This window comes from Spea bombifrons, chromosome 2 (assembly GCF_027358695.1).
Source record: "Spea bombifrons isolate aSpeBom1 chromosome 2, aSpeBom1.2.pri, whole genome shotgun sequence".
In the NCBI taxonomy this organism is placed as follows: Eukaryota; Metazoa; Chordata; class Amphibia; order Anura; family Pelobatidae; genus Spea; species Spea bombifrons.
The window spans coordinates 61,953,367-61,978,967 of NC_071088.1; the positions used below are offsets into that span (position 1 = coordinate 61,953,367).

The window sequence follows — 25,601 nt, forward strand, 5'->3', positions numbered from 1 at the left end:
TTATTCAGAAGCCTTAGAGGTCACTTCCTCTTCCTCGGGAGCAGGTTTTCCCTGCAGGTTTGTAGACTGGGTTGTTCTTGATGGACATTGGGCCACCATATGACTGGGACTTTGGCAGAAGTGGCATTTCTTAGGCTGTGGTGGCAGTGTGCATTCCTTGGCATGGTGATCTATCCCTCCACAGTTATAGCACCTGTAAAATAAAAAGTTATTATTACATGATAAAGCAAAAAATTGCACTATAACATGAGTGAATTTGGGTTACATTGGAATTTGGTAATCATACAGTAACTTGTGTAACGTGTGATTTATAGACCCCCTAGACAAGTAGAAAAGTTAAATAATTACTAGACTTGTGCATTCGTTTTCGTGCGAACATGAAAATGAACACAAATAGTGCGTTTTTGGCATTCAAACCAAAAAACGAAGAAATGACAGTGGCGGTGGCAAAAAGTCGGCGAAAACGAAGACACACTGTCAGGGGATAACTTGGTGCAACTTGGCAGGCAGAGACCACTGGTCTCCCTGCTCCAACAGTTAAATGTCCGTACGAAAGACCAATAAAGTTGCTTGTACGGGCCTTTAACTGTTGGGAGCAGGGAGATCAGTGGTCTCTGCCGGCCAAGTTGCTGGACCTGGATTTTAAAAGTCTGTACAAGCGACTCTATTGGTTGCCAGCATGGGGCTCGTCTGCCATCAACCAATGAAGTACAGGTAAGTTGGCTGTCGAACGCAAAGAGTTGGCCGGCACCCAAGTCTAATAATTACTAATTGAGGAAATTTGAGGAGCTAAAATTACATTGAAGGGGGAAGTTATAATCATGGGTGACTTAAATCTTCCTGGTGTTAACTGTAGTTAAAAGAACCAACTTATAAGGAGGCCATATTAGATTTAGTGTTCACAAATGGGATCAGATACTACTTTTGGTAAAAGTTTAGGGATCTAATGACCATCAGTCTGTGTGGTTGAACCCCTTCAGTGCCTTATGGACATACCTATACATCCTAAAAAGGCATTCAGTAATGTCCTTTAGGATGTACAGGAATTCCCTGACTTTATTTGTTTGACTGCTTGGACTCCCCTCTGTCAGCAGTAGTCAGCATGGCTGGCTTCCTCCTGAACGACCATTTGTAATGGCTGCCGGTGCGAGCATACATGCCTTTACAGGAGACGTCACTGCTAATGTCAACAACAAGGTCAGCAGAGGACAGGATATTCTCTGCATCACTCCCCCTGCTGGTCGATCACGTGCATTGCAATCCCCAAAGCAATTATATAGTCATAATCAGTGCAAGGGGGATCGCAGGGAGGAGGGAGAAAGAATACATAAATAAGTAAAGGAAAGTAAAACAAGGATTCATTAGATTAAAAACAAAAGAAGAAAAGTACGTAGAAGAGGATAAGTTCCAACTGACGGCCTCATCATTTGATACAATGAGTTCATCAAGGAAGAAGTTATACTTCCGCTGTCTAAAGTAAGGAAAAATAAGTTGATAAGGCCTTATAAGGTATACCCCAAAGTTATTAAGAAAGAAGCTTAGTAGTGTAATAGCAAAACTGTTAACTAATATATTTAACCAATCACTGTTCACAGGAGTAGACCTAGAAGATTGGAAATTAGCAAATGTTGTGCAAATTCACAAGAAAAGGTAGTAAGGAGGAGCCAGGCAACTAAGGCCAGTAAGTCTTACATCAATTAATCAAATCAATAGAAATGATGTTAGGATAGGATTTTTGAAGATCTAAAATCACAAGGATTTCAAGATCAGAAACAATTTACTTCAGTAATTGAGCTTTCAGCAGCAAGGAAGATTTCTATGGCTGAGCTACTTAGTTGGAGTACAGGTCTCGGTCACACCACTGACATCTACATATGACCCTTACTACAATCACCTTCAGTCTCCCTAAACCTCTTGATAGATTGTAAGCATGCAATTTCAGGGTCATCTTTTCCTTTTGAACCAATATGTCTTAACATGTGTTAAAGTTATTCTCAATGTGTCAGTTATAATGTTATTGTTAGTTTCTCTCCCCTGTTGTAATACCTATGGAAACAGTAGCTACAAAAATTTACTTTTTTCAATTTATTTTCTTAGTGCCAATTGGTTTTATTGCCTTTTATAAAACAAGACTGCACATGTCTTCAGTCTTCCATAATTTGTGGACCTCTGTGTGAACACAGGGATCTCAATTAAAAATGCAATATACTACTTGTTTTCAGACACATAATTCCTAACCCGTTTGCTTCCCTTGATGGACTGGGGTTATGTAGCCTTGCTTCAAAACAGCCATATACATTATAAAAGCTAGTATTTACAAGGCAACATGTTCCTCTTGAGTTTTACTGCTAAGTACCGCTAATGGAATTTTGCTTACCATATTATGAACACAAAGTTATCAGGACCGTTATCGTTTGTCCAGAAGTGCTATTTTAACTTGCTTTAGTGCTGACCCATCCCACATCTGTAGACAGTGGGCTGTTACCTGTCTCCCTTTGGCCTCCTCTTCTGTTGCCCCTTTACTTTGGCTCTTTTCTCACTTCCTATACAAGGGACACCACCAGGCCCTGTCACATGTGTGGACTCCAAGCCTTTGGATGACTTCTTGAAGGTAAATTCAACGGATTCCCCTTCTTTCAGGCTCCGGAACCCTTCCATGTGGAGCTTGCTCTAGATAGAGAGGTAATGGAAGGAGATAAATTACTTAGTTTATTGATAACTATGAATCCTACAGCACAACAAACATGACTATTATTATTGTTTCATATAGCGCTATCATATTCCGCAGCTCTGTATAATCTGTGAGAAGAAGGATATAAGTAATAAAAAGTAATAATTTGACTTACAGAAATTAGGTGAGGTGGGCCCTGATCAAATAAGCTTAAAATCTAGATGGGCTAAATAAATATGTAAATATAACATGCATGTGCTATATTGTCATGTAATAAACATATGACATTTTTAACAAATGTAATCAGGAGGGGTTTTAGTTTTTATAAACATTCTTATAGATTGTAAACCTTGATCTATTTGGGGTAAAATACATTGTTTTTATTATTAAACACAAATGTTTCATATTACACAACCGTGATTCAAGGTTACAAAGGATTTTTTTTAGAAAATCTGGGTCTATACTGAAAATGGTGGCAAACTATACCTGAAACTGATTTAGTGACTATACTTCTATATATGTGTAGTACCACCCAGGCCTTGGTGAACAGCTATTAAAATAAGTAACATTATAATTGCTTAATGTTGATCAATTTCTCCTGGAGCTAAAATAACCAAAAAGTTGCTTATTCTCCATTTGAACAATTTCTCCTGGAGCTAAATTAACCAAAAAGTTGCTTATTTTGAGTCTATGGCATGGTAAGAGTTTTCTAAATGGGATATCAACCCACCACCAAGCACACTCAGAATACATTGATTCTTTTTCATTAATTATGCCCATCTGAGTTCTCAGCTTTGCTCAATGGAAGGGTAGCCTTCAGCACAGGGATTCCCATAATAAAATAAAAAGGGAAGGGGTGTAGGAATCCCTCTTGTGGTAGAGGATGTAGGGATTCCCAGTCATGACATAGGGTGGATATTCTTGGTATCTGATGCCTGGGAGGGGGACAGGCGTGTGTGAATGAGAACAAAGAGATCACACGCATGCTAAACATTCCCAACATTCCAAAGAGAGGAGGGGGAGGGAGACACGCTGCTGTGATGATGAGCAGTATGGGCTGCTAAAATTTGCAGGTAACCATGTGGTTTACTCACTGCTTTCTTTAGTAAGAGCTCTTCAGCTGCTGTAAAACAACAAACTGTAGGGAACCATGTATTTGGTTGTAGAAATATACTCTAAAATATATATCTAAACAATGGTTATGTAAGCAAGCCAAGTAAACATCATTTACTGCTATAGGATTATGCTTTTAAATGCATGGGTGGTGATACCATGCATGCACAGAGAGCATCACAAACATCTTTAAGGTTCTACCTGAACCTTTTATGTGTTTTACCTACACTTTAAGCGGCAGCAATTTTACCTTTGGGCAGCTATTGTGTGATGACTGGATGCTTTCCTTAGTCTTTTCATGTGTATTTCATAGGACTAAATGTGCCTATGAGTTGTTTGTTAACTGGGCTGCCTTATTATTTGGTTTCTTGGTTAGACATGCAACCCTGGATGAAGACCATCCAGCAGGAGATCCCTGATCCTTACCATAGTATTCAAGTTTCAAAGATTTCTGCCACTAGACCTAAAGCTCTCCTGTTCATCATCTATAAGTAAATCCCTATGTGTCACCCAAAGACTCTTGATCTATTGTGAAATATAAAAACGTAGCCCAAATGTTTTTCTCAATCAGTGGTTGAATTACATTATTCTTATCTGGCTACTTAAGGACTAAGGTAAATAATACATGTTTTTAATATAAAACATATTTATTCAAGCAGGAATTTATACCATGACAGTAAAAAAGATCCAGTGTCCAAACTCTATTGTCATCAATTCAAACTTTAGAAATAGATTTAACAAAGCTTTTTATGTCACATATATTTACTTTCTATTGATTTACAAGTCATAACTTGACAAACTTTCTGACAGTAGAAGGTTCCCTATATAAAATAGACATTCTGTATTTTAATATATTTTTCTATTTTATCTTTCCTGTTTGGCATGTAGGCTATTAACGAGGACCTAGTTAAAAGGCTAATCTACAGAATGTAATTTATTGTTCTTATCTTCCTGTTAGTGCAGAGTATTTTATCTTATCCTATGTCTGGTGGACACTGTAGATATTAGGATAGGAAATGTGACCCCTGTTGTGCAATGAGGGGGACGACTGTAACCAGTACAAGACTCCAAAACCTTTTGATGTTGGAATGTTAGTGGCTACAATAAGGAAATTAGACATCCAGGGCTATAAAATACTGCCACCAGTATCCCACCCACCCCCTAACACCCTGTGAGTTCCTAGGTCACACAAAGGTTACCTGGTATACAAATGGCCAATCATTACAAATTTAATCCCATCACTGGAGTCTCCTTGTAGATATCAAGTGAGTACCAAAAAGATACCAGAAGATATGGTGCCCTAAACACACATAACACCTTTGCACATCCCTTAACTAATAAACAGGGACTGTTCCTCTATTTGGGTATGTCCTGATGGATCATGCTGCTTTTGGTCTCTAGGATTCCTTAGATGCCTTTTATGTATGCGAGTTGCTAGCCCAATAAGCTGACCAGAGTCATTTTTTAAGAAATTATTTATTTCGAAAGATATTGAACCTCATCATGCTCTTATCTTGTGTGGTAAGGGCTCTGACATTTTGATTTTATTATTTCTAAAGAGATGTTGCTCTCCAAATCATAAAAGGAATTGTGTGTATGTTAACATGTCCTTTATACTCACTTGGTGTACAAAAACATCCACAGGGGTCTCCAGATCAACTCCATTTCTCCTGGTCATAGTAAGGAATCCAAACCCCATCCTAACATTGAACCACTTGCACACTCCAGATCCTTGAAAACTGAAGTCTTCCCCAGTTTTGGGAAGAACCAATGAATCTTCATCTGGTTTGGAAATCCCACCTGCAAAAAAATCCAAACACATGCAATAAATCAGCCTGCTAATCACTTCTAAAGTTTTTATATGCAATGTACTGCCAGCTCGACTAATTAAGGCCTATGCGCATATACATAACAAAGCAAGGAATTTATAGCTTAGTTAGTTGCATTGTTTGGGGACAATGCTCCGATTTTATTTTTTTTAGTGACACAGAAGAGGTGTTCTCATTCAGATTCAGCACTATCCATGCATTGAGAAACAGTCCATTTTCTTATCCACGCAAAGTGCTACACATTTAACTTAAATAAGAAGTATTTGTTTACATTTACACATCTGTAAATAGCATAATTACATTTATTAGTTGGGTTAGGCCTGTATGTATCAAATTTAGTCCTGGATCAGTTCAGAAATCCATTTATTCTGACTGCTCCAAAGCTATGGCCCCAAACAGCCTCATCAATGATGAATGCATATTAAAGGGGAGCTCCCACCATTTTTATTATTACTAGCATCAGCCATAATTATCCAGTTGGACTAAATAAAAGAGGTTATAACGGGGAACAGACTTAATTAGCTTTGCCATAAAGAATCAATTCAGAGTGATGTTTGATCTGGGAAAGTCACTCAGAGTATCAAATGAATGACAACAATGGCAACCTCCAGGTCTACAGAGAATATTTAGGGAAAGAAAATGAAGTAAAAGCAAAGTTTTGTCCGTGCTAACTTATAATAAAATATAACAGCACTGCATTTTTTTTTACTCAATGAGGAGCCTATTTTTCCTATGGACTTCCCCTTTAAATTAATTAGCAAGTTCTTGGACCAGACACTCCAGCCATCAGATGCACTTTAATACATATGATAACGAAGTGTCACCTTGAAATTAACACTGTTTTGCATGCAAATGCCTAGAGGAATTCATCTCTGTGTGTGGATTCTTAGACAAATGCATCCCCTGCTAGACAAACATACTGGGAGGGAGGGAGAAACAACAAATGTATAGAGAAGATTCTAATCAATCTGGAGTGTACATTTAACTTTAGCCCAAAATAAGGGCTAGTGATCACACAACCTGAGGCAAATAACCCCAAACCACAAAACACCATTTCACCCATTGTGCAGTGCAGAATATGGTGGTGCATTTTAAATCAGCAATAATAATACCACCACATTTACAGAAAATACAGTGTAAATAAAAGATTGTACCAGACATTATAAATGCCACCCTTAACCCTTGTGATCCCACTGGCAATATACAGTATGCTGAACACTGATATTGTGTTTCTACTTTACATTTAGTTAAATTCATCCCTTGATGGATGTGGACTAAGCAAAGCTTGGTGGAGCTTGGTGCAGAACATTTTCTGTGAAAGAAATACTCCAAATCGGTCACTGCAACATAACATACAGTGATGTAATTTTGCTTAAATTCTGGAAGCCATAGAACCAGGTACATAGCCCTACAGGGAAATATATTGTCGATTTAATGCAACATGTAGCGTCTTGGCAAAACCATAAGAGTGTAACTGAGCGATAGTAGTGATGTAAAATGAGTGATCAATTCAAAACAAACCGTGTCGATTTTTGTATAAGTATCAAATAAAATGTGTTCCTTTGGGTGGATAATAAAAATCTCTTGTGATGGTGAACTGTGTCACTTTAAAACTCCAGAGCCATGTTAACGTTCAGAACGCAGTATTCGTAATGTTATTCTATCAAAAGTATTTCCAACGAAACTTCTCTTTATTTCGCTCTACTAAACACATATACTGGTTTGTACCGCGGTGTAAATCTTGTTATTGGATTCATATATGTTCTTTACAACCTCTATTTCCTATGAGATCTCTGAAAATCGTTAACACAGAGAATACAACAAATATGTAACATAAAATCGAACAAGCGCTAACACTAACATAACCGAATAATACAGTCAAACTTTTACTTTCCATTAATCATGGGGGAAACCAGGCAACCCTAAAGGCTGGCGAGGAACACTGATTTATTAATGAGAAGGAACTGGTTATTAAGACCACATTCCTAACACGCACGTGGGCCAGAGTTTGTTTGTGATATATTACAGCATGGCTCATTCACATGTACTCTATAAAGCACATGCTTACACCACGCACATATACACAAATAAGCACACCGAGATCTTCTGACACATGTTTTCCTTAGACAAATGACGCAGTAGTAGTATATTATTCACCATGAACATCGAATCAGCCTATAACTATAAAGTTATTAGTTACACCTCTTGGTGTAATATATGATTTGCTGTAGAAATCTATGCATTCATTCACTCTAAATTACATAGGATGTGGGATTTCAAAATGGTAATGAATTAGGTATTGCTAACCAGGAATAGCCAAACACGGAGGGTAATAATAATTTGAATCAACCTCACCAAATACAAATAACTGTCATCATATTGCAACAATGTTTTCTTTAAATAGAAACCAGCAAAAGATAACATTGTTTGTAAAGGAAACATTATTTGGCAAATGTTCAACAATACTTGCTTCCTTCAAAAATGTTTTTGCCAATGTGGCTTATAAAGTCAAAAAGTATCATGACAAAATGCCATCTAAAAGGCAAAGAGTAGCTTTAATACGATCCAATATTTAAATATTTCTATGAGCTATTAGTATTAAATATAACTGCGAATTGGTCTTTGAAAACTGTGTTTGAAACAGTTGAAGTAGACCTTTTATCTTGCCCAAAATAAGAATGTGTCCTCGAAGTAATCTCTGTAGAAACTGGTGCTACCTAACTTCAGGCCACACACATTGACACATTTTTCTTAATTTTTTGTCAAATATTAAAACATCCCATATAAATCTCCCATGCCAATGAATCTTCACCTGTGATTTCTTGGTTGGAGACAGACCCCATCTTGTAAATGTATCCGGAAATAATAAGGTGTCCAACGAGACTCCCTTGAAGTTGTTCCCAAAATGAACTTCGGATGTCTATAGCCTTGTGAGATCTTAGAGCTTCTCAAACCCCCACCATCCCCCAAAAAATCAGAAAAAGAGATTAAACGAACAGAAGGGGGAAATAAGGTTTGCTACATCTTCACTAAACAATGGAGGTGGGAGGGCTGATGCCTTTTCAAAAGATCCCAAATTCTGCAAGACAATGGCATACCAATAAGCAACCCCCCCTACACTTCTCCTCCCATCAACAGTCTTTTCTTAAATCTGCCATCAAAATCACCTTTCAGATTTAATTCATGGGGACAGCCCCCACCCTCACGATTGCGATCACCTTCTGCCATGCTGAACTCCAAGGGTGGTTAGTTGCTTCTCTTCTGTAAGTTAGGCTTTGCCCTTAGGTAGATCCTCATGGTGAATGGGCGTTGTCATATTGTCATACATTCTAATGATCCTACTATCCCATACTATAGATCACACAGGGAATAACTACACCCACAATGATTTTGGGTAACCTAGCTGTCCAATGATCGCTTGAGACCACCTGTCAGAGATTGTGTGGATTTCCACCACCATAGGATATAGTTTTAAACCTCTCCTATTTGTCTCCCCACCCCCCTGCTTGGCCAAATGTGACTGAAAGATGACCAGGCTGTAGCTGGGCTGACCTGGAGTGATTTCTCAATTCCATCTCATCTGATTCAAGGACCCTTCCCCCAATGCAAAGTATAAGGGGGTGGAGAAGACCATTCTGACTTGAAATTAGTAGAGTTAGAACCTTAGTAGATTTGTATTGGCAGCAATTGGATGACGAGCCAACTGACAATGAACTACCTGGAATTTATACATTGGCATAAACTAGTAGACCATGGATGGTCTCTGCACCATGAATCCATGTTGGTGTAAACTAGAAGTGAAGAGGCATTTGAGAAATGGTTGTGGTGGGTGTGGAGACATCTTATTCTGCAGAGTAGTTCTGACGCTAAACACGCAATTTGGCACATTAGCACTCCTAAAGGTTTATCTATGGGGACCTGAGAATGAGTGGGGAGGGGGTAACACTAGGTGTGCTTTAAAGTGGCATATTTTAGAAAGCAAACGAGGAGGAAATAAGTCTTCAGGCGCCAGAGGGCTTCTCGATCCTTTATGTAGACCCCTCTTGTGAAGCTTCTGTTAAAAAGGTGTTAAGTATTCAAGGACCCCTGCCCCCATATATGAATATAAAAGGGTATCTTTGTGCGTCACACCCATGCAGAGGGACAAAGGCCTTGTCACCAGCCTGTCTGCACAACCCCTATTTCCTGTGGTCAGTTTAAACTGGTCGTGGCTGCTGCATTTAATTGAAACCCTTAACCCTTTTGCATCGCGAGTAACACATGGGGACATCGCATGGGACAACACGCTGATCTGTTCAGGGGCATCCTATTTAATATAACTGGAAATATAAAGAAAAAAAAGATAATCATAATACTGTGGCTTTAGTACATTGCACAACCATTCATTGTAGGAGGATACGTTAACTGCGTAAGGAAACAGTAATAGCGCCTGATCTTGCAACATTGTATGTGAATATTAACAAATGAACTACATATCAATGAAAGGATAACCTTCATTGTGGGCCAGATGATTAATTACTAGATACAAATGTGACAATGAGTACATAGGCTAGTTATGGCTTGTTATAAGTTAATTATGGCTAGTTATGACTTCATAGGTTAGTAGTGGCTAGTTATGCGTTTATATGTTAGATATGGCTCCATAGAACACTTATACATACGGATTGTATGTAATAAGTATCATCTAATATAGACCGGGCACTCAGTTAATTTATTGGGGAAATGCTTAAGTCCTATTCTTTTATATATATATAATATATATATATATATATACTTTGTGCGGCTTATTTTGGGGTTTAGAAAACATGTCAAAAACTGATTTTATTAGTATACACAGTAAAAAAAAAAAAATAAAAAAAAAAGATATGTAATAGATGTTACAAGGGTCATCGCAGGGTTTATTAGGTATTTGCAAACAAGGCATTGCGAATTGGTAGATTAGTTTGTGCAGTGGGGTCAGAATCACCTCTGTGGGATGGAGAAGGGTGGGGGGTTGTTTCCGATTGCTTTCACCTTTTTTAGGCAACGGAAACAAGAGAAGTGGGGGCAGAAAGGAAGATAAATATACCCAACATAGCTGGCATTCCTGGCAATTTAAAGGGAGGGGAAACGAGTAAAGGGCCAGAATTTCCCATGGTCCATCCACTAAGCCCCTCATACAGGGAGAGCTAATGGGTGGTCTTTAGCAGGGATTATCCCAATTCCCGAACACGGCTATAATGACATTACCTTCACTCGCACACTTACTGGAGAAATGCAGTCGAAATAATTAAAATTCAGAATAGTTAGTTAGAAATCGATTAAAACATTTTAAGTGCACATATATATCTATATCTATATCTATATATATATATATATACACTGTATATATATATATAGAGAGAGAGATATATATCTATATATATATATATATATATATATATATATACACTGTATATATATATATATATAATTTATATATGGTGCAGGGGGCATTTGGCACTAGCAGGACTCACAGGTAATACAAAAGTAGACTGCTGCTTCACCGCCCACAAGTGAAGATAGACTGCTGCCTATGGCCCCTGGGGGCCACAGTAGAATATAATCTTGCTATCACCATTTCCCACGAAGTAAGTGTAATAAAAAGCCAGACTGCCTTGATTTGATAGAACCCTAACTCACTTTTGCTCCTCTCAATAAAGTTACGTTATAAAATATGCATTGGTGTTCTGACTAACCTTATTCACAGATCTTGACTTATTTTTAAGTCACGATTTCATTTCCATTGTATACAATGCAGCAAAGGATTGCACATTAATGCTGTCGTGTGCAATGGTGTATGAGTGTTGTAACGTTACCTGTAAAAACTGGAACTCTATTACCCAGTGTTGATTTAATGCAGGATCACACATGAGTGGCAGCCTGGTTTCCTTTAGAGGAAGCTTGATGAGAGATGCAATTGGGAGAACAACACTGTCTTTTTCTACAATGCAGTTAACTAGAATGTGGTCATGTAATGTAGCATATTACACTAGGTGATTCAGTAATGAAAGAGAGAAATCTAAGCCTATGACCCCCATGCAATACTGATAGATTGTTGCTGGCCAAGTTAACTTTAGGCAAATGTAGTTCAACATGAAGGCACAGTGAGTAAACTCTTTCATTTCTGTGACTCACCTCTGAAGCTGGAGTAAGGAAAATGGATAAAGTTAGTTGGTTGGTTGGTTCCTACCTTACTTAAATTGATTTTGAATGCTAAAAGATGCAAGATATTAAGTACATGCATAAAAGGTTTTAAAATCATCTCCAGGATGCATATTAAGGCTATGTTAAAAGTAACACTGTCCAAAATATGGCAATTGAGAGCCAGAAGCAATCAAAACAATAAATAATTACTAGTATATCTCTGTGTGTGTATGTATGTGTATCGTTGTACTATATTTGTAGCTTATACAATATTAAGAGGAAACCTGCAATAGGGTGCAGCAGGGCTGCCCTTGATTGAGCTCAATGACCATAACCCTGTCAGTGTTTTACAATGTAACTAATTAATGTAATTAATCAACTGTGTGTGTGTTATAAGGTGCCATGTGTTGGCCTAAACTGTCAAAAATCTAGTTTGTCTGCAGCTGCTTTGGGGCGTAGTTATAAAATAAAATATTGTAATACAATAGTTTTAGGGGTAAAGCACTTTAACCACTCTCTCTGTGCCTACTGGAAATGTGAGAATGCCATGTATTGTTACATACAACACATTTATAGGAAAAGTCCATGTGGGGAAAGAGGTGATGAATCCCTGCTCCCTTACTTTGTATGGTCAAGGACTGCAGTCGGTTTACATGGGGTCTCTGTCTTCTCTTTTGAACCACAAAATTCTCTTTTATCAGCTGTCTTTTCCTGAATTTAGATCTGATAACTACAAATTAAATGGTACAGTCCAGCATGCCAGATGCTATTGATCTCTGTGTGTCAGAATTTAACACCATTATTTACTCTACCCTTTAACTCTTTCACTACCAGAGGTTTTGGTAAAACATTGAAACTGTTATTTATAGCTCCATCGTAGACTTGTGTTTACAGAAATACTGTTTTCTTATATGAGGCCACAAATTTAAGATTTCAAGGTTGGTCCCTATTACCTTTCCATGATGGCATAAAATAGAAATTAGCACATTCTGATGGCAGCTGAAGAAAGTGTACAACAAGCCATGGTGCTAAAGCCTACAAGTTGCCGAACAATGGATAATATGTACATAAGCAAATAGATATTTAATACATATATTAGTTTTAACATCTTATATTACATTTATTGAAAAATGACCCCATCTTTTTACTTACAAATGCTCCCATTTTACACTTTATTTAATCTCTTGACATATTTGTCTCCCATATTTGTCTTTTCTCTAATGCATATCAAGTCTTTCCCGGTATGTTTGCTAGTAAGGCTATTTACCATTTTAGTGGACGTTCCTTAAACTCTCTTTCTGAAGCAATGGTCCCCATAAATGCATAACCTATTCTATGAGGCATCATATAGCATCTCAATACAACCCTCATGCCATCAAGTACTGGCAGAGCATGATGGGAATTGTTAGTTTCAGGGGCAACAATGACGAATTGTATATGCCTCATTTAAGGATCTAAAAAAAAAGTTTCACACTGAATAATAGGCAAAATAATATTGACTAAATGGGACCACATAAAAATTATATATAAGAACGTATACAGGATGCACTCATGAAGAGTGCTGTCTAAAGGCCTGACTGGATCATATGTTAAAAATCACCCGTGACTACAAGTAATCACAATTAAACAAAAAAAAAAAAAGAATGCTTCTCGGCTCAGAAAGCATGCAAGACTAGCATGTAATGTGTCACCCATTTGTCCTACTACTCCTCTAAATGGGTTTCACATGCTTTCTATAACAGTTCAGAGGTGTATTTCTAAGAAAATGATATTCAAGATCAGGGGTGTCAAACGTTAGGCCCCAAAAGGCCAAAATCAAACCATTCTGTTTGCACTGCCAGTGAGCATAATGGGACATCCAGAAAATCTGGACAGGTTCTGACACTTTAGGCCTGGGGTTTTAAAAAAACATACTTGCAAGTAAAAAGAACTCTGATGTAGACAGTGTAGACTTGTCGTGTTCTGGGTACAGGTCTCTCAACCTGTCCACTAAACATATAACAATAATAGACAAAAGCACAAGCCGCCAGGATACTGCACGTCCACTTGACACGGGAGGCAAAAGAGACGATGGTCTTCACATATAAAACGTAGATTTTTATTTTCTCTTTGTAAAATCAAAACAGCAAGATGCGATCAGACAAAAGTCAGCAAATCGTCGGACGCATTTCATCCATAGGAACTGGACTTAATCGTAGATATGCCTCCGACCGGGATACATGAGTGTTAAATAATGAGTTGGAAATAGGCACAGCAACTATTCAATAAAATTAAATAAATATACAAAAGCTCTAAGAACACTGCAAACATACAGGTATGCTGACTAAAATCAAGATTACAATTGTCAGAGTGTATATAGAGTGTACCATATTTGCAAATCAAAATATAATCTGATGCACTAGGAAATGGCTATGGGGAAAATGAATAATCTATAAATTACTTTTTGACACCTTTGTTCAAGTATGATTGAATAGAAACTACAGCAAAGGCTTAGATTTCAGCGGTGGATTCCTTCACTATTCCACCCAATTTTCTGTTATTATAGAACACCTCCACTGCAATACTACTGGTATACTAGGTGATACCACTATAGCAGTGATATACATTTCTGTGTGTTGCTAAATGCCAGAGAGAAATGTATAAATACTCTAGAGTGTCTAACTCCTGATGGACTGTCTGACTTAGGCTATAGACTCAAATCACAGTCCTCTGTCCACGGTGCTGAACAGTTTGATAGGGAAAGAATGGCAATCTCTACACAGTCTGAATTAAAGTAATAAAAGGGAGCAACTCCCACTCATTTCTAAACAGACAATAGTATGCCAGAAAGGGATTAACTGAAACATAAGACGTGTACACTGAGGACAGAAGGCAGCAGACTAAATTAAATATTAGATAATAGTGGATTGCTCAAACGTAGATGGACCGAAGAATATGCCAGTGAAAGTAATATTGTATTTAATACAATATGCCATTTTTAAAATGGTATTAATAAATTTTAGGCAGCATACTATGTTAGCAATAATGGAGTTGAACAGGAATATTTTGTTGCTTTGGGTTTTCGGTGAGCCAGGAGTCACTGATATACGAGTGCAGGGGCATAACTAGAAACCACAGGGCTCCCAACTTCAGCAAGCAGCATGTCCCACAGTGCCACCTTTGACCCCAAACAGCTTGAAAGACCCACCTTTGCCCCAATCAGCTTTTCAGTGCCCCTAAACAGCTTATCTGTGCCATTTGTTTCCCCAAAAAGTTTGTCTGTGCCATCATTGCCCCTTTCCCCCTCGAACATACACTATGGCACACATATGTAAACACACACTTTCAGTCTCACTAACACACATGTACACACTCATTCTAATGCACACTTACTCCTACACCACCTATGCCAACATGCACTTCATCTCACACCACTTAAACATCCATACGCACACTTACACGTCTACATCTATGCACACGCGCTTACACACACACTTACACGTCTACATCCATGCACACTTACATATCCACATGCATGCTCACATACTGCACACTTACACATAGACATGTATGCCCACACACACTGATACATAGACATTCTGTCACACTCTACCCAGGCTGCGGAGCTGCATGTCTTTTGTTTCCCTGTCTTGCTGTGGTCCATTTCTGGATTTCTGTATGTTCTGTCCTGAACCTCTGATTCCTTGATTCCAGTCTTGCTCTTTGCTTCAGCTCTGTTTCCTTTATAAGGTGTGCCCCACCTGTGTGTTCTGTTTGTTTCAGTCAGCAGTCTAAAGGTATGTCTCACAGCTATGTGTTTGGATTTCATGTTTGGTTTGTTTAGTGCCTCTGTAGGCAGGAATTTAGCGTAGTGGTGGGCTAAGCATACTATGGCCATAAGATGTGACAGAATCTCCAATTGTTATCTTGTAGTCCTAGGCTAGTCCTGTGGTTTCTGTGTATTCTTGTCATGTGTTGCCTGGTCAGTCGTGTCAGCTCTGTGCTTTGTTGTCCTGTCCTGTCTTGTAACCCCGCTAGAGGGGTGTCTTGTAACCCCGCTAGAAGGGTGTCCTGTCTTGAATCCCCAATAGAGGGGTGTCCTGTCTTGAATCCCCGGTAGAGGGGTGTCCTCTCCTGTTCATTTCGGATCTTGAGTATTCCTTGTCTTGTTCCCTGTTGTCAGGGTCCATCCAGGCCGCGGAGCTGCATATCTCTGTTTTTCCCTGCTTTGCCTCAGTTCCCATGATTTGCTGTGGTATGCTGTCCTGAACCTCTGATTCCTTGATTCCAGTCTGCTCTTAGCTTCAGCTCTGTTTCCTTTATAAGGTGTGTCCCACCCGTTTGTTCTGTTTGTCTCAGTCTGCAGTCTAAAGGTATGTCCTTCTTGGTTCTGTGTTTGGATTCAATGTTTAGCTTATCAGTACTTTCATATGCAGGGCTTAGCGTTAGGACCTACTGTCATTGGAGTACTTTGGCGTAGTGGTGGGCTAAGCATACTATGGCCATAAGATGTGACGGAATCTCCAATTATTATGCGTCTGTCTCTTATGTACCTTTGCCCTTCTTCCCTGAATCATCTGAGGATTCTGGTTCCTCTCTCCTCTCCCCATGTCCCAGTTAATATGTCCTATCCTTGCTTAAAGGAGAAGCGTCAGGATTCTGGCTCCTCACTCCTTCCTCTGTGTTCCTTGCCTTGTTCCCTGTCCTTTGTTGTGCCCTGTATCATGTATGTCTTGTATGGTTATGTTCCTTGCTCGGTCTCCCTGTTCCTTGCTCTGTCCTCCTTGCTCCTTGCTCTGTCCTCCTTGCTCTGTCCTTGCTTACTACGTTTCTGTTGATACTCTGCTTAGCTTCCATACTCCCTGCCTGCAGCATCCTGCACATAATTCCAGTGCTATGTTTCATGCCTGCTCCAGGGTGCCTGCAGGATATCTCCAAATTCTGTTTGTTTTGTCAGATCCAAGTTTTGTTCGGATTTCCACATCCAGCCAAGTTTCGTTCTGCTCTGTTCTGGACTACATCCGCTGCCATGTCAGGGTGCTGGTATGTGGCTGCACAACCCTAGGTGCTCAACACCCGGGTGAGTGCGGTCGCCCTGCACCAGGCCCTGTCCTACTCCACTCCTGTGCAATACCTCCTGAACATTATCTTTGGGCGCTCTTTACAGTCGTCTGTATGGACCCGGTTTTGTGACACCTGTATTATGTATATCTTGTCTGGTTATGGTTCTTGCTTGGTCTCCCTGTCTCTTGCTTGTTATGTTTCTGCTACATACTCTGCTTAGCTTCCCTACTTCCAGCCTGCAGCATCCTGCACATAATTCCAGTGCTATGTCTCATGCCTGCTCCAGAGTGCCTGCAGGATATCTCCAAGTTCTGCCATCATTCGCTGCTATGTCAGGGAGCATTTAGAAAAGTAATCTCTTCACAGTTATTAGTAGACTTGGGCGCCGGCCAACTCTTCGTGTTTGTCTTTATGGGAAAAAAATCTTCGTATTCCATGAATATTCGTCTGTTCCTGTGTTTGGTTCAAGCGAATATTTGTGTACATTCTTCGTGTTTGTTTTATTTAGTTTTTTTTCTTTTTTGTAGAAGGGGTTAATATGGGGTTAACGCGGTACACACTACATAGCAGCTTTGGCGCCAGGGGCCTCCTCTGCCATCAACCAATCAAGTGCACCTGCACTTTAACTCCTGACGGGGAACTTGGCCTGTCTCCCCGCGCCAAGAGTTAAAGGTCTTTAACTCCTGACGGCGAACTTATGGATTTCCGCTCCCGTTATCTATGCAGCATCGCATGTGTTAATTGCGAGCGGAAATCAGATAAGTTAAAATGCCATAAGAACATCTTTATTGGTGGCTGGCAGGGGCCTCCTCTAGCATCAACCAATTGGTTGATGGCAGATGAGCCCCCTGCTGGCGACCAATAGAGTCGCTTGTACAGACTTTTAAAATCCTGGTGCCGCAACATAACTTGATGGACTGCAACATCGCTATTCACAAATAGGTGGGAGTGACGGGGCAGACTCTTATACACTCCAAGACTCCACATATGGGAAGCAGCTGATTTGTTAATTATTGAAAACATTTTTAGTTTTTTTCTTTTTCCTTTGTTTGGCTTTTGTCTCTTATTCAACAATGGAATACGAGGATATATCAGGGGATAATACATTATGTGACATATTCCATTGTATTCAATACCAAACATTGAATAGGAGATAAAACAATTAAATATAAAAAAATTTGTCTTAAATGTGATATCAGCAATAAAAAGTAAGAATTTCCCTTTAAACATTTTGGAAAGGCATCGGTAATGTTATAGTGTTGCAGTTCCCCTTTCTACCACCAGATGGATGCAGATTACTAATATTTGGCATTGATACCTCAGTAATCAGGAATCTGTTACATGAAGTCAAATACTCCCAAGGATTTGGCTGGTTAAAGCTGACGTGTTCTAGTTGAATTCAAAGGGGTTTTCCAGATACTCATGCGCACAGGGGTGTCCTTAGACTGAGCAGGAAATGTTTTTGGCAAAATGCATCTCCTGCTAGGCAAAAAAGGTTTGGCATGGGTCACCAAATGTAGGGGAAGGAAACTGATTCCTTTGGCAAAAATGTTTAAATCAAGGCAACCATTAGGAATATAAGGCCTAGTACAAACCTAAAGACAGGAATCCTGCTCCCCCACCCAAGCTCCTACCACCACGCTGCCCCATGCTCTTTTCACTGCCCTGCTTAATGCTTGCCACTGGGACCAGAGCCATATGGGCCCTAAAGCCTGAAGGGGCCCAGACGTGGGTGGTGGACTGTAGTTGTCTAGTCCGGGGTAGTAAGTTTCAAAGGACAGTGAGAGGACTAGTCAGGAAGACTTGGCCCCATACTAAGGTATTGGTTGTACCCCTGAGATGGAGGTGCTGGGTAAAATATAAGGTGACACCATGTTATCATTTGCAGGGAATGGCTGGAGTGTACCTTTAATAAAAATTCACCATAACAAAGTGTTGGCAGTGATGTGGTATCTGTGTAATTAATGGAAATAGGAAGACATGTATATCTGCTGTACACGGTATGATAGTACATCTAACTGGATTTTGAAGGGGAGGGGAGTTTTTGTACACAAATTGGCGTGTCTTCGTGGTGGTCACACCCACATCCACTCATATCGTACCTACTTTAACTCATAATTCATCTAATTGCTTCTTTTCTTAGAAGGGTGGGATTTATAGAACTTTATGTCTAATAATTGGTTTAGCCTGTTTAATTGTAACACTTCACAGTTTATAGAAAGGTACACCAACTAGTATGTATTAAAATAATGGTGTAAAATTAAGAGCTTGAGTTTTTGTTCTGAATCAACAACTGGATCATCAACGGTTAACTGTATGTTACACACAAATACATGATGGGAAGTTACCAACTTTTAAAATTAAATGTACTTGCATATCTTAACAATGGTGTTGGATGTACCATGAAGTCACTAAACATGCAGGCACACACAAAATAGAAAGCAGGTCTATACAACCTCACATGAACAACACATGAGTGTTTAGCATCAGGACCCACTTACAATGGAGTAGTGGTGGACTAAGGATAATATGGCCATATAATGTGACTGAGTGTCCAATTTTCATGGAAATGTGTATTTAACTAGCCTTAATAAAAAGTATAGTTTTGTGAGTTTATAACCTATTTGCGTGAGTGTGTTGATCCCTTTGGATTGTGTATTGTATATATATATACACTTTCCTTCACATTATGTTATAACAATGATGGTGAGCAAAATGATGTGTATGAATGTTTCTTTAGATTGTAACATTCTTTGTAAACTAATAAACTTAATGAATCCTCCCTCTTTTATAGATAAGCCTGGAATACATGCATTGCCCAAGTGTTTACAGGGTCTCGTTACTAAGTTTTATGATGAATGCTGTATAAATTGGGCTTTAAAATGGAGAAGTATTTAATACTGGGTGTTTGCTTCATGAAAGATTTTCTAAATCCTTGGGATTAAGTTGCTTTTTAACAGTGGAGTTACTACTTACTTGTAAATTACACAACCCACCCAGACCTGTATGTAAATTGATTTACACTTGATTCACTCTGTATATGTAAAATACTGACAAAAATATGGCAGTTTACCTCCTTTCACCCCTTTGATGGGAAAACTGTGTTTATAAAGGAAGCATCTCGTACTGGCTTGAGAACATGCAGTGAGGTACACAGAACATACCACTTTGGTCTGCTACTTGTTACCATAATCATTACATGAAACAGCTGTTTAGGAGGAATAGAACTGGGTGAGGAATAGCCAAACAGTTTAATGTCAAAAGTCATATACCGTGAGCACAGCAACAAGACAATACACTATTGTAGAAGCACAAAGAAACTGTCAATGTTCAGGACAGTAGATGCAGTGGTTGGCCATGGAAACAGTGCAGCAGATGCAAGACACATCATGCTTAGTTCCCTTCGCAATGGGAAGATGCCCAGCGTTGCCATCAGCTCACCATTGGCAGAACACAGTGGTGACCTGGTACACCCATCTACTGTCTAGAGAAGTCAGGTCAGAAATGGTCTTAATGGAAGACTTGTGGCCAAAAAGCCATAACTCTAAACTGGAAACAAGGCCGAGCACCTCAACAATTCATGGAAATACAGGAACTGGGGTGCAGAAAAATGGTAGCAGGTACTCTGAGTCAAAATTTAAAATATTTGGCTGTAGCAGAAGGCAGTTGGTTTGCCAAAAGTCTGGAGAGCAATACAAGAATGAGTGTTTGCAGGCAACAGTAAAGCATCATGGAGATTCCTTGACATTTGGAACTGCATTTCTGCAAATGGAGTTCGGGATTTGGTCAGAATTACTGGTCTCTACAATGCTGAGATGTACAAGCAATGTACAATGTCATCATGCAAAACCATCACAGAGACATTTGATTGACCCCAAATTTATTCTGCAGCATGACAATGACTCCAAACATACCTTAATTAAAGTCATTAAGAACTGTGCTATTTGGACAAAGTATTGGGACACCTGACTATTACACAAACAGGGACTTTTATGACATCTCATTCTAAGTACATAGACATTAATATGTAGTTGCCCCCCCCTCTTTGCAGCTATAACAGCTTCCGTTATCCTGGGAAGGCTTTCCACAAGTTATTGGAATGTTGCCTGTACACCCAGTAGATCATTTGTGAGGTCAGGCAGTTTATATCAAAGGTGTTTAATGGGGTTGAGGTCAGGGCACTGTGTGGGCCAGTCAAGTTCTTCCACCAGACTCATCCAACCATGTCTTTATGGATTTTGTCTTGAGCATTGGGGTCTGTCCTGGGGCCTCTTCTTTTTAATATGTTTATAAATGATTTCCCAAGCTGCGTTGAGAGCCATGTCACAGTTTTTGCTGACGACACAGAATTAGGCAGGGTAATTCAGACTAATCCGGATGTTTTTTCTTTGCAGGAGGATTTAGACAGGGTTGGGTGTGCAAGCGGCAGAGGAGGTTCAACATAGACAAATGCAAAGGTATGCATTATGGTAAAAATATGAAAAATGCAACCTATACTTATATATGAATGGAATATCCCTGTTACCAATGAGAAGGACTTAGGAATCTTATTGGCCCTTGCAGCTGCTTTCTGCCAGTGTGCAATGCCAGAAAGCAGCTGCAAGGGCCAATAAGATTTTAGAGGGGATATGATAACATTATATAACTATATGCAGGGCCAATATAAAGAGCTCTTCAGCGACCTGTTCATTAACAGAAATGTACAACGAACAAAAGGTCACCCTTTGAGACTGGAAGGGCAGAGATTTCATAGACCACAAAGGAAGGGATTCTTTACAGTAAGGACAATAAAGGTATGGAATAAACTACCAAGAGAGGTGGTGCTATCAAATACATTAGATGCCTTCAAAAGGGGTCTGGATGTTTTTTTTAGAAAGCCATGTCATGTGCTATAAATAGAATTAGGGCTAGGTTAGGTAGAAGGGTTGAACTTGATGGGCTTAGGTCTTTTTTTCAACCTTATGTACTATGTAACAGTCATGGTGGAATAGAAAAGGACCTTCCCCAAACTGTTCCCACAAAGTTGGAAGCATAGCATTGTTCAAAATGTCTTGGTATGTCCCATTCAGCATACCAAGACAAAGCTATGCGTCTGTTGAGGATTACATTGAGAGAGGAGCAACCTACCTGCCAAGTTCCTTAAAAAAACTGTGTGCAAGTGTTAGTAAAAGACTTGATGCTGTTTTGAAAGTAAAGAGCGTCCCACCAAATATTGATTTAATTCAGATATTTGTTCTATCCATAGTTAGCAAACTAGTGGTAGCCAGTAAGACTAAAGAGTCAGGTTTATGGAAAGAAGAGGTGGAGCTGGGAGAGGATATGTTAAGGATTTTTGTGAGGACATCCAAAACTGATGTTGAAGGCAAAGTGCAGTGGGTGTCACTTTTTTGGTTGGAGGGGAATAAATGTTGCCCCATATGGTTTTTAAAACCTTACTTGAAGGTAAGGCCTAAGTCATTATTGTTGCATGAGGTTCTCCACTATTTTCCAATTTAGGAGAGTGTTCAGGGTTTGAGGTTCAGTTGAGATCATTTTACTACACATTCCTTTAGAATAGGGACAACTACGGAGACTGCTAGGAGGGGTTTGGATGAGTAAGTGGTTAAAAGGATTGGAAGATGGGAGTCGGGCAAGTTTTATGTAAGGCCTAACCTCCTATGAGAATGTTATCTTACATGTATTTCCGGTTTCAGGACCGAAAGTGATCTGGATAGAGGGACAATTGTTTGTTTTTTGGCAAGAAGAAGTGCTGCTGCAAGGGTATACTGAGAGAACTTGGGACTGAACCCGGATGAAGTGCTAGTGTATGCAGGCCCGGACTGGCCATCGGGCACACCCGTGAGGATTTGCCCGGTGGGCCGAGCGGCCCAGGGCCGGATTGACATAGGGGCTGATGGAGCTTGCAGCTCCAGGCCCCTACCTTAAAATAGGCCCAGTCAGGACTGGACTGACTGGGCCTATGCGGCCGTCCTAAACGCAGCCTTCCTAAACGCAGGGCACGAGGGGCACCTGCCCCTTAAGCCCGCAGCAACTGCCACCACTCTAAGGGGCCCGGGCAGCCCCTACCAGGGCCGGCCCTACGGGTGTGCGGCCGCACAGGGCGCCTGCCTGGGACTTAAATTAAAACATCGTGGGGTTTTAAAAAATGTATTTAACATGCTCCATGTTAAATAAAGTTAACTCCCCCGATGTTTTCATTTAAGTGCCGGGCAGGGGAGCAGAGCGGTCGCTTGTGAAGTTTTCAGCAACCGTTCGGTGCCCCTCACTCTCCGTGACTCCGGCGCGGTGCCTGCGTTTCATGCTGAGCGTCAAAATATGATGTCATATTCCGGTGCTCAGCTGTGAAGCGTGGGAAGACGGACGCCTCGCGCCCCCACTCTGGCAACAAGGTAAGTAAGCATAATGAGAAGTAGTGAGAAGGGGCAGAGGGGGGGGGCAGCAGTGAGAAAGGGGGAGAGGGGTTAGATAGTGAGGGCGTACATATTGAGAAGTGGGGAAGGGGGTACATATTGAGAGGGGGGAAAGCAGTGAGGAGGAGGTACATAGTGATAAGGGGGGACATAGCGAGAAGGGGCAGATAAGAAGGGGAGGGGTAGATGGGGAGAGGGCGTAGTGTGAATGCGTACGAGAATGAATGAATTATTGTGTGGATGAATTGTGTGAATGCGTACGATAATGAATGAATTCATGTGTGGATAAATTGCTTGAATGATTTGTGAGACTGCATAAATGAATAAATGGTTTGTGTGAATGAGTGAGTAACTGTGTACGTGTTAGTGTCTATCATGAATGTTTAAGTGATTTGGGGAAATGCAAAGAAGGCACATGAAGGGTAGGCTGTTTGCCGACAAAGATGTCTTACACTGGGCTGTTACGGGACAAAGTTGGCTCAGGCTGGGCTGTAATATGTGTGTAATCTGGGTGCTGATCAGGTTCTATGTGGGCAATGTGGACACCAGGGCTGGCTTTGGGGTGTGCAACCTGTGATCTATGCCTGTAATTTAGGGGGTTATCTATATCTTTAATGCTGAGTTTATATGAATGCCAAATGATTTATACCTGCAAAGCTGGGTGTGTGTTATTCTGTTGATCTGTATCTGGTACGCTCTGTTTCCATCCATTATTATTGTATACCTACAAATAGAGGGTTTGTATGTCTGATTCTGTTTATTTGATCTATACCTTCAACGCTGAGGTAACATGTGATTTTCAATTGATCTATACCTGCAAACTTGGTTTTTGTGTTGATTCTGTTGATCTATACCTGCTATGCTATGTTTCCATACATCATTTATGCATACCTGCAAATATAGGGTTTGTATGATCTATAATTCACAGGGAGGAAAGAAAGGAGAGGTATGGCTTAGTGAATGAGGGACAAAAGGACTGGGAATGATTTCAGGGGAGAGCAGGGGCGGGCTGGGCTGGGGGCAATTGCCCCCCAGGCTGCCCTGAATCCGGGCCGGCGGGCTGGCCGGCAGACGAACATTCATGGCAGCCGCAAAGTTAAAAAATAAGCGGCTGCCACCGGGACTGGCCGCCGTGCCGGTAGCGTACCTGGCAGGGGGTGGTCCGTCTGGAGTGCCGTTCACTGAGGGGTGCCGGCACGCCTCCAAAAACGATGTGCGCGGTAACTGTGGCTGTGCGTCGGGACTTGATGTCAAATCCCGGCGCACAACACTGAAGCCACGCCCACCGTCTTCCGTGATCTCTGCACTGGAAGGACAGGACACAGAAGAGGTAGAAGAAGAGGAAGAATGAAGAGGAGGAGGAAAAGTGACAGTGCCAGAGGAAAGGTATGAAAATATTAGTAAGTGTGTGAGAGTGATGGGTGTTATGCCGTAGTTTATGATGAATGTTTGTGAACGAGGGTTTCAGATTGCATGGAAGTGTGGGGGGATAGCATGGCATAGGGATGCTGTCTAGGCATGATAGGAGTGTCAACAGCAAACAATGGAGCGCATATACATGGGGGAAAGAAACAGACACCAATAGTGTAATATGTAGATCAAATAAAAATAAAATCAAATGTAAGATCCACTCACAAACGGGTCGAAAATATGAGGCTCATCAAAATACGGACTCTGGATAAACTTGAATGTGGAGAGCTGCAAAACCAAGGAGAACCACAATGGTGCAGTATCTTAAAGCCGCAAAAAGATGAATCAAACATGCACTTACATCAAAGAAGTGGCACAACTCAATGAGTAATGTGCAAAAGCCTGATGTATAGGAAACTCCGGTAGACAGCTGTGAAATATCAATATTTATTGGTCTCGACTCGTTTCGCCGATAGCACGTCGGCTTCTTCAGGAGACAATAAGCAAAAACGAGTAAAATCAGCTTAAAAACAAATTAAAATGATCATATAAATGTCCATAGTCCGTATTATATAGGTGCTTCCCGGTACGTCATCGCGTTGTATGCGTCAAGGGCAAGTCCTGGCAGCGTCATCCCATCAAAGTACAAGTCCTGGCAGCGGGTCCCAGCGGCGTCGTCCCGTGTAGCTGACTGGGAGGCTAATTCCATCTGGTCTGATAACCCGTTTGGTGCGAACCTGGTCCTCTGGCGGCGCTACATTGATGATGTACTGATTATATGGAAGGGGACATCAGAGGACCTCAATAAGTTTTTAGATTATATAAATGATAATCAATATAATTTGAAATTTTCATCATGCATCCATCCCCAAGAGATTAACTTTTTGGACCTCACACTCTATATAGAGGACGATATGATAAAATCCAAAACGTTCTTTAAGCCCACAGATGGCAATAGTT

General features: G+C 40.4%; 1 protein-coding gene across 1 annotated transcript; it reads right to left on the minus strand.

Annotated features, from left to right (window-relative positions):
* LIN28A (lin-28 homolog A) lies at positions 1-8,456 on the minus strand. Its single transcript, XM_053455933.1, has 4 exons — positions 8,426-8,456; positions 5,406-5,584; positions 2,486-2,670; positions 1-193 (listed from the first exon to the last, which is right to left on the minus strand). The coding sequence occupies exons 1-4, from the start codon at positions 8,454-8,456 to the stop codon at positions 1-3; spliced, it is 588 nt and encodes a 195-aa protein (XP_053311908.1).
* Positions 8,457-25,601: the final 17,145 nt, after the last annotated feature.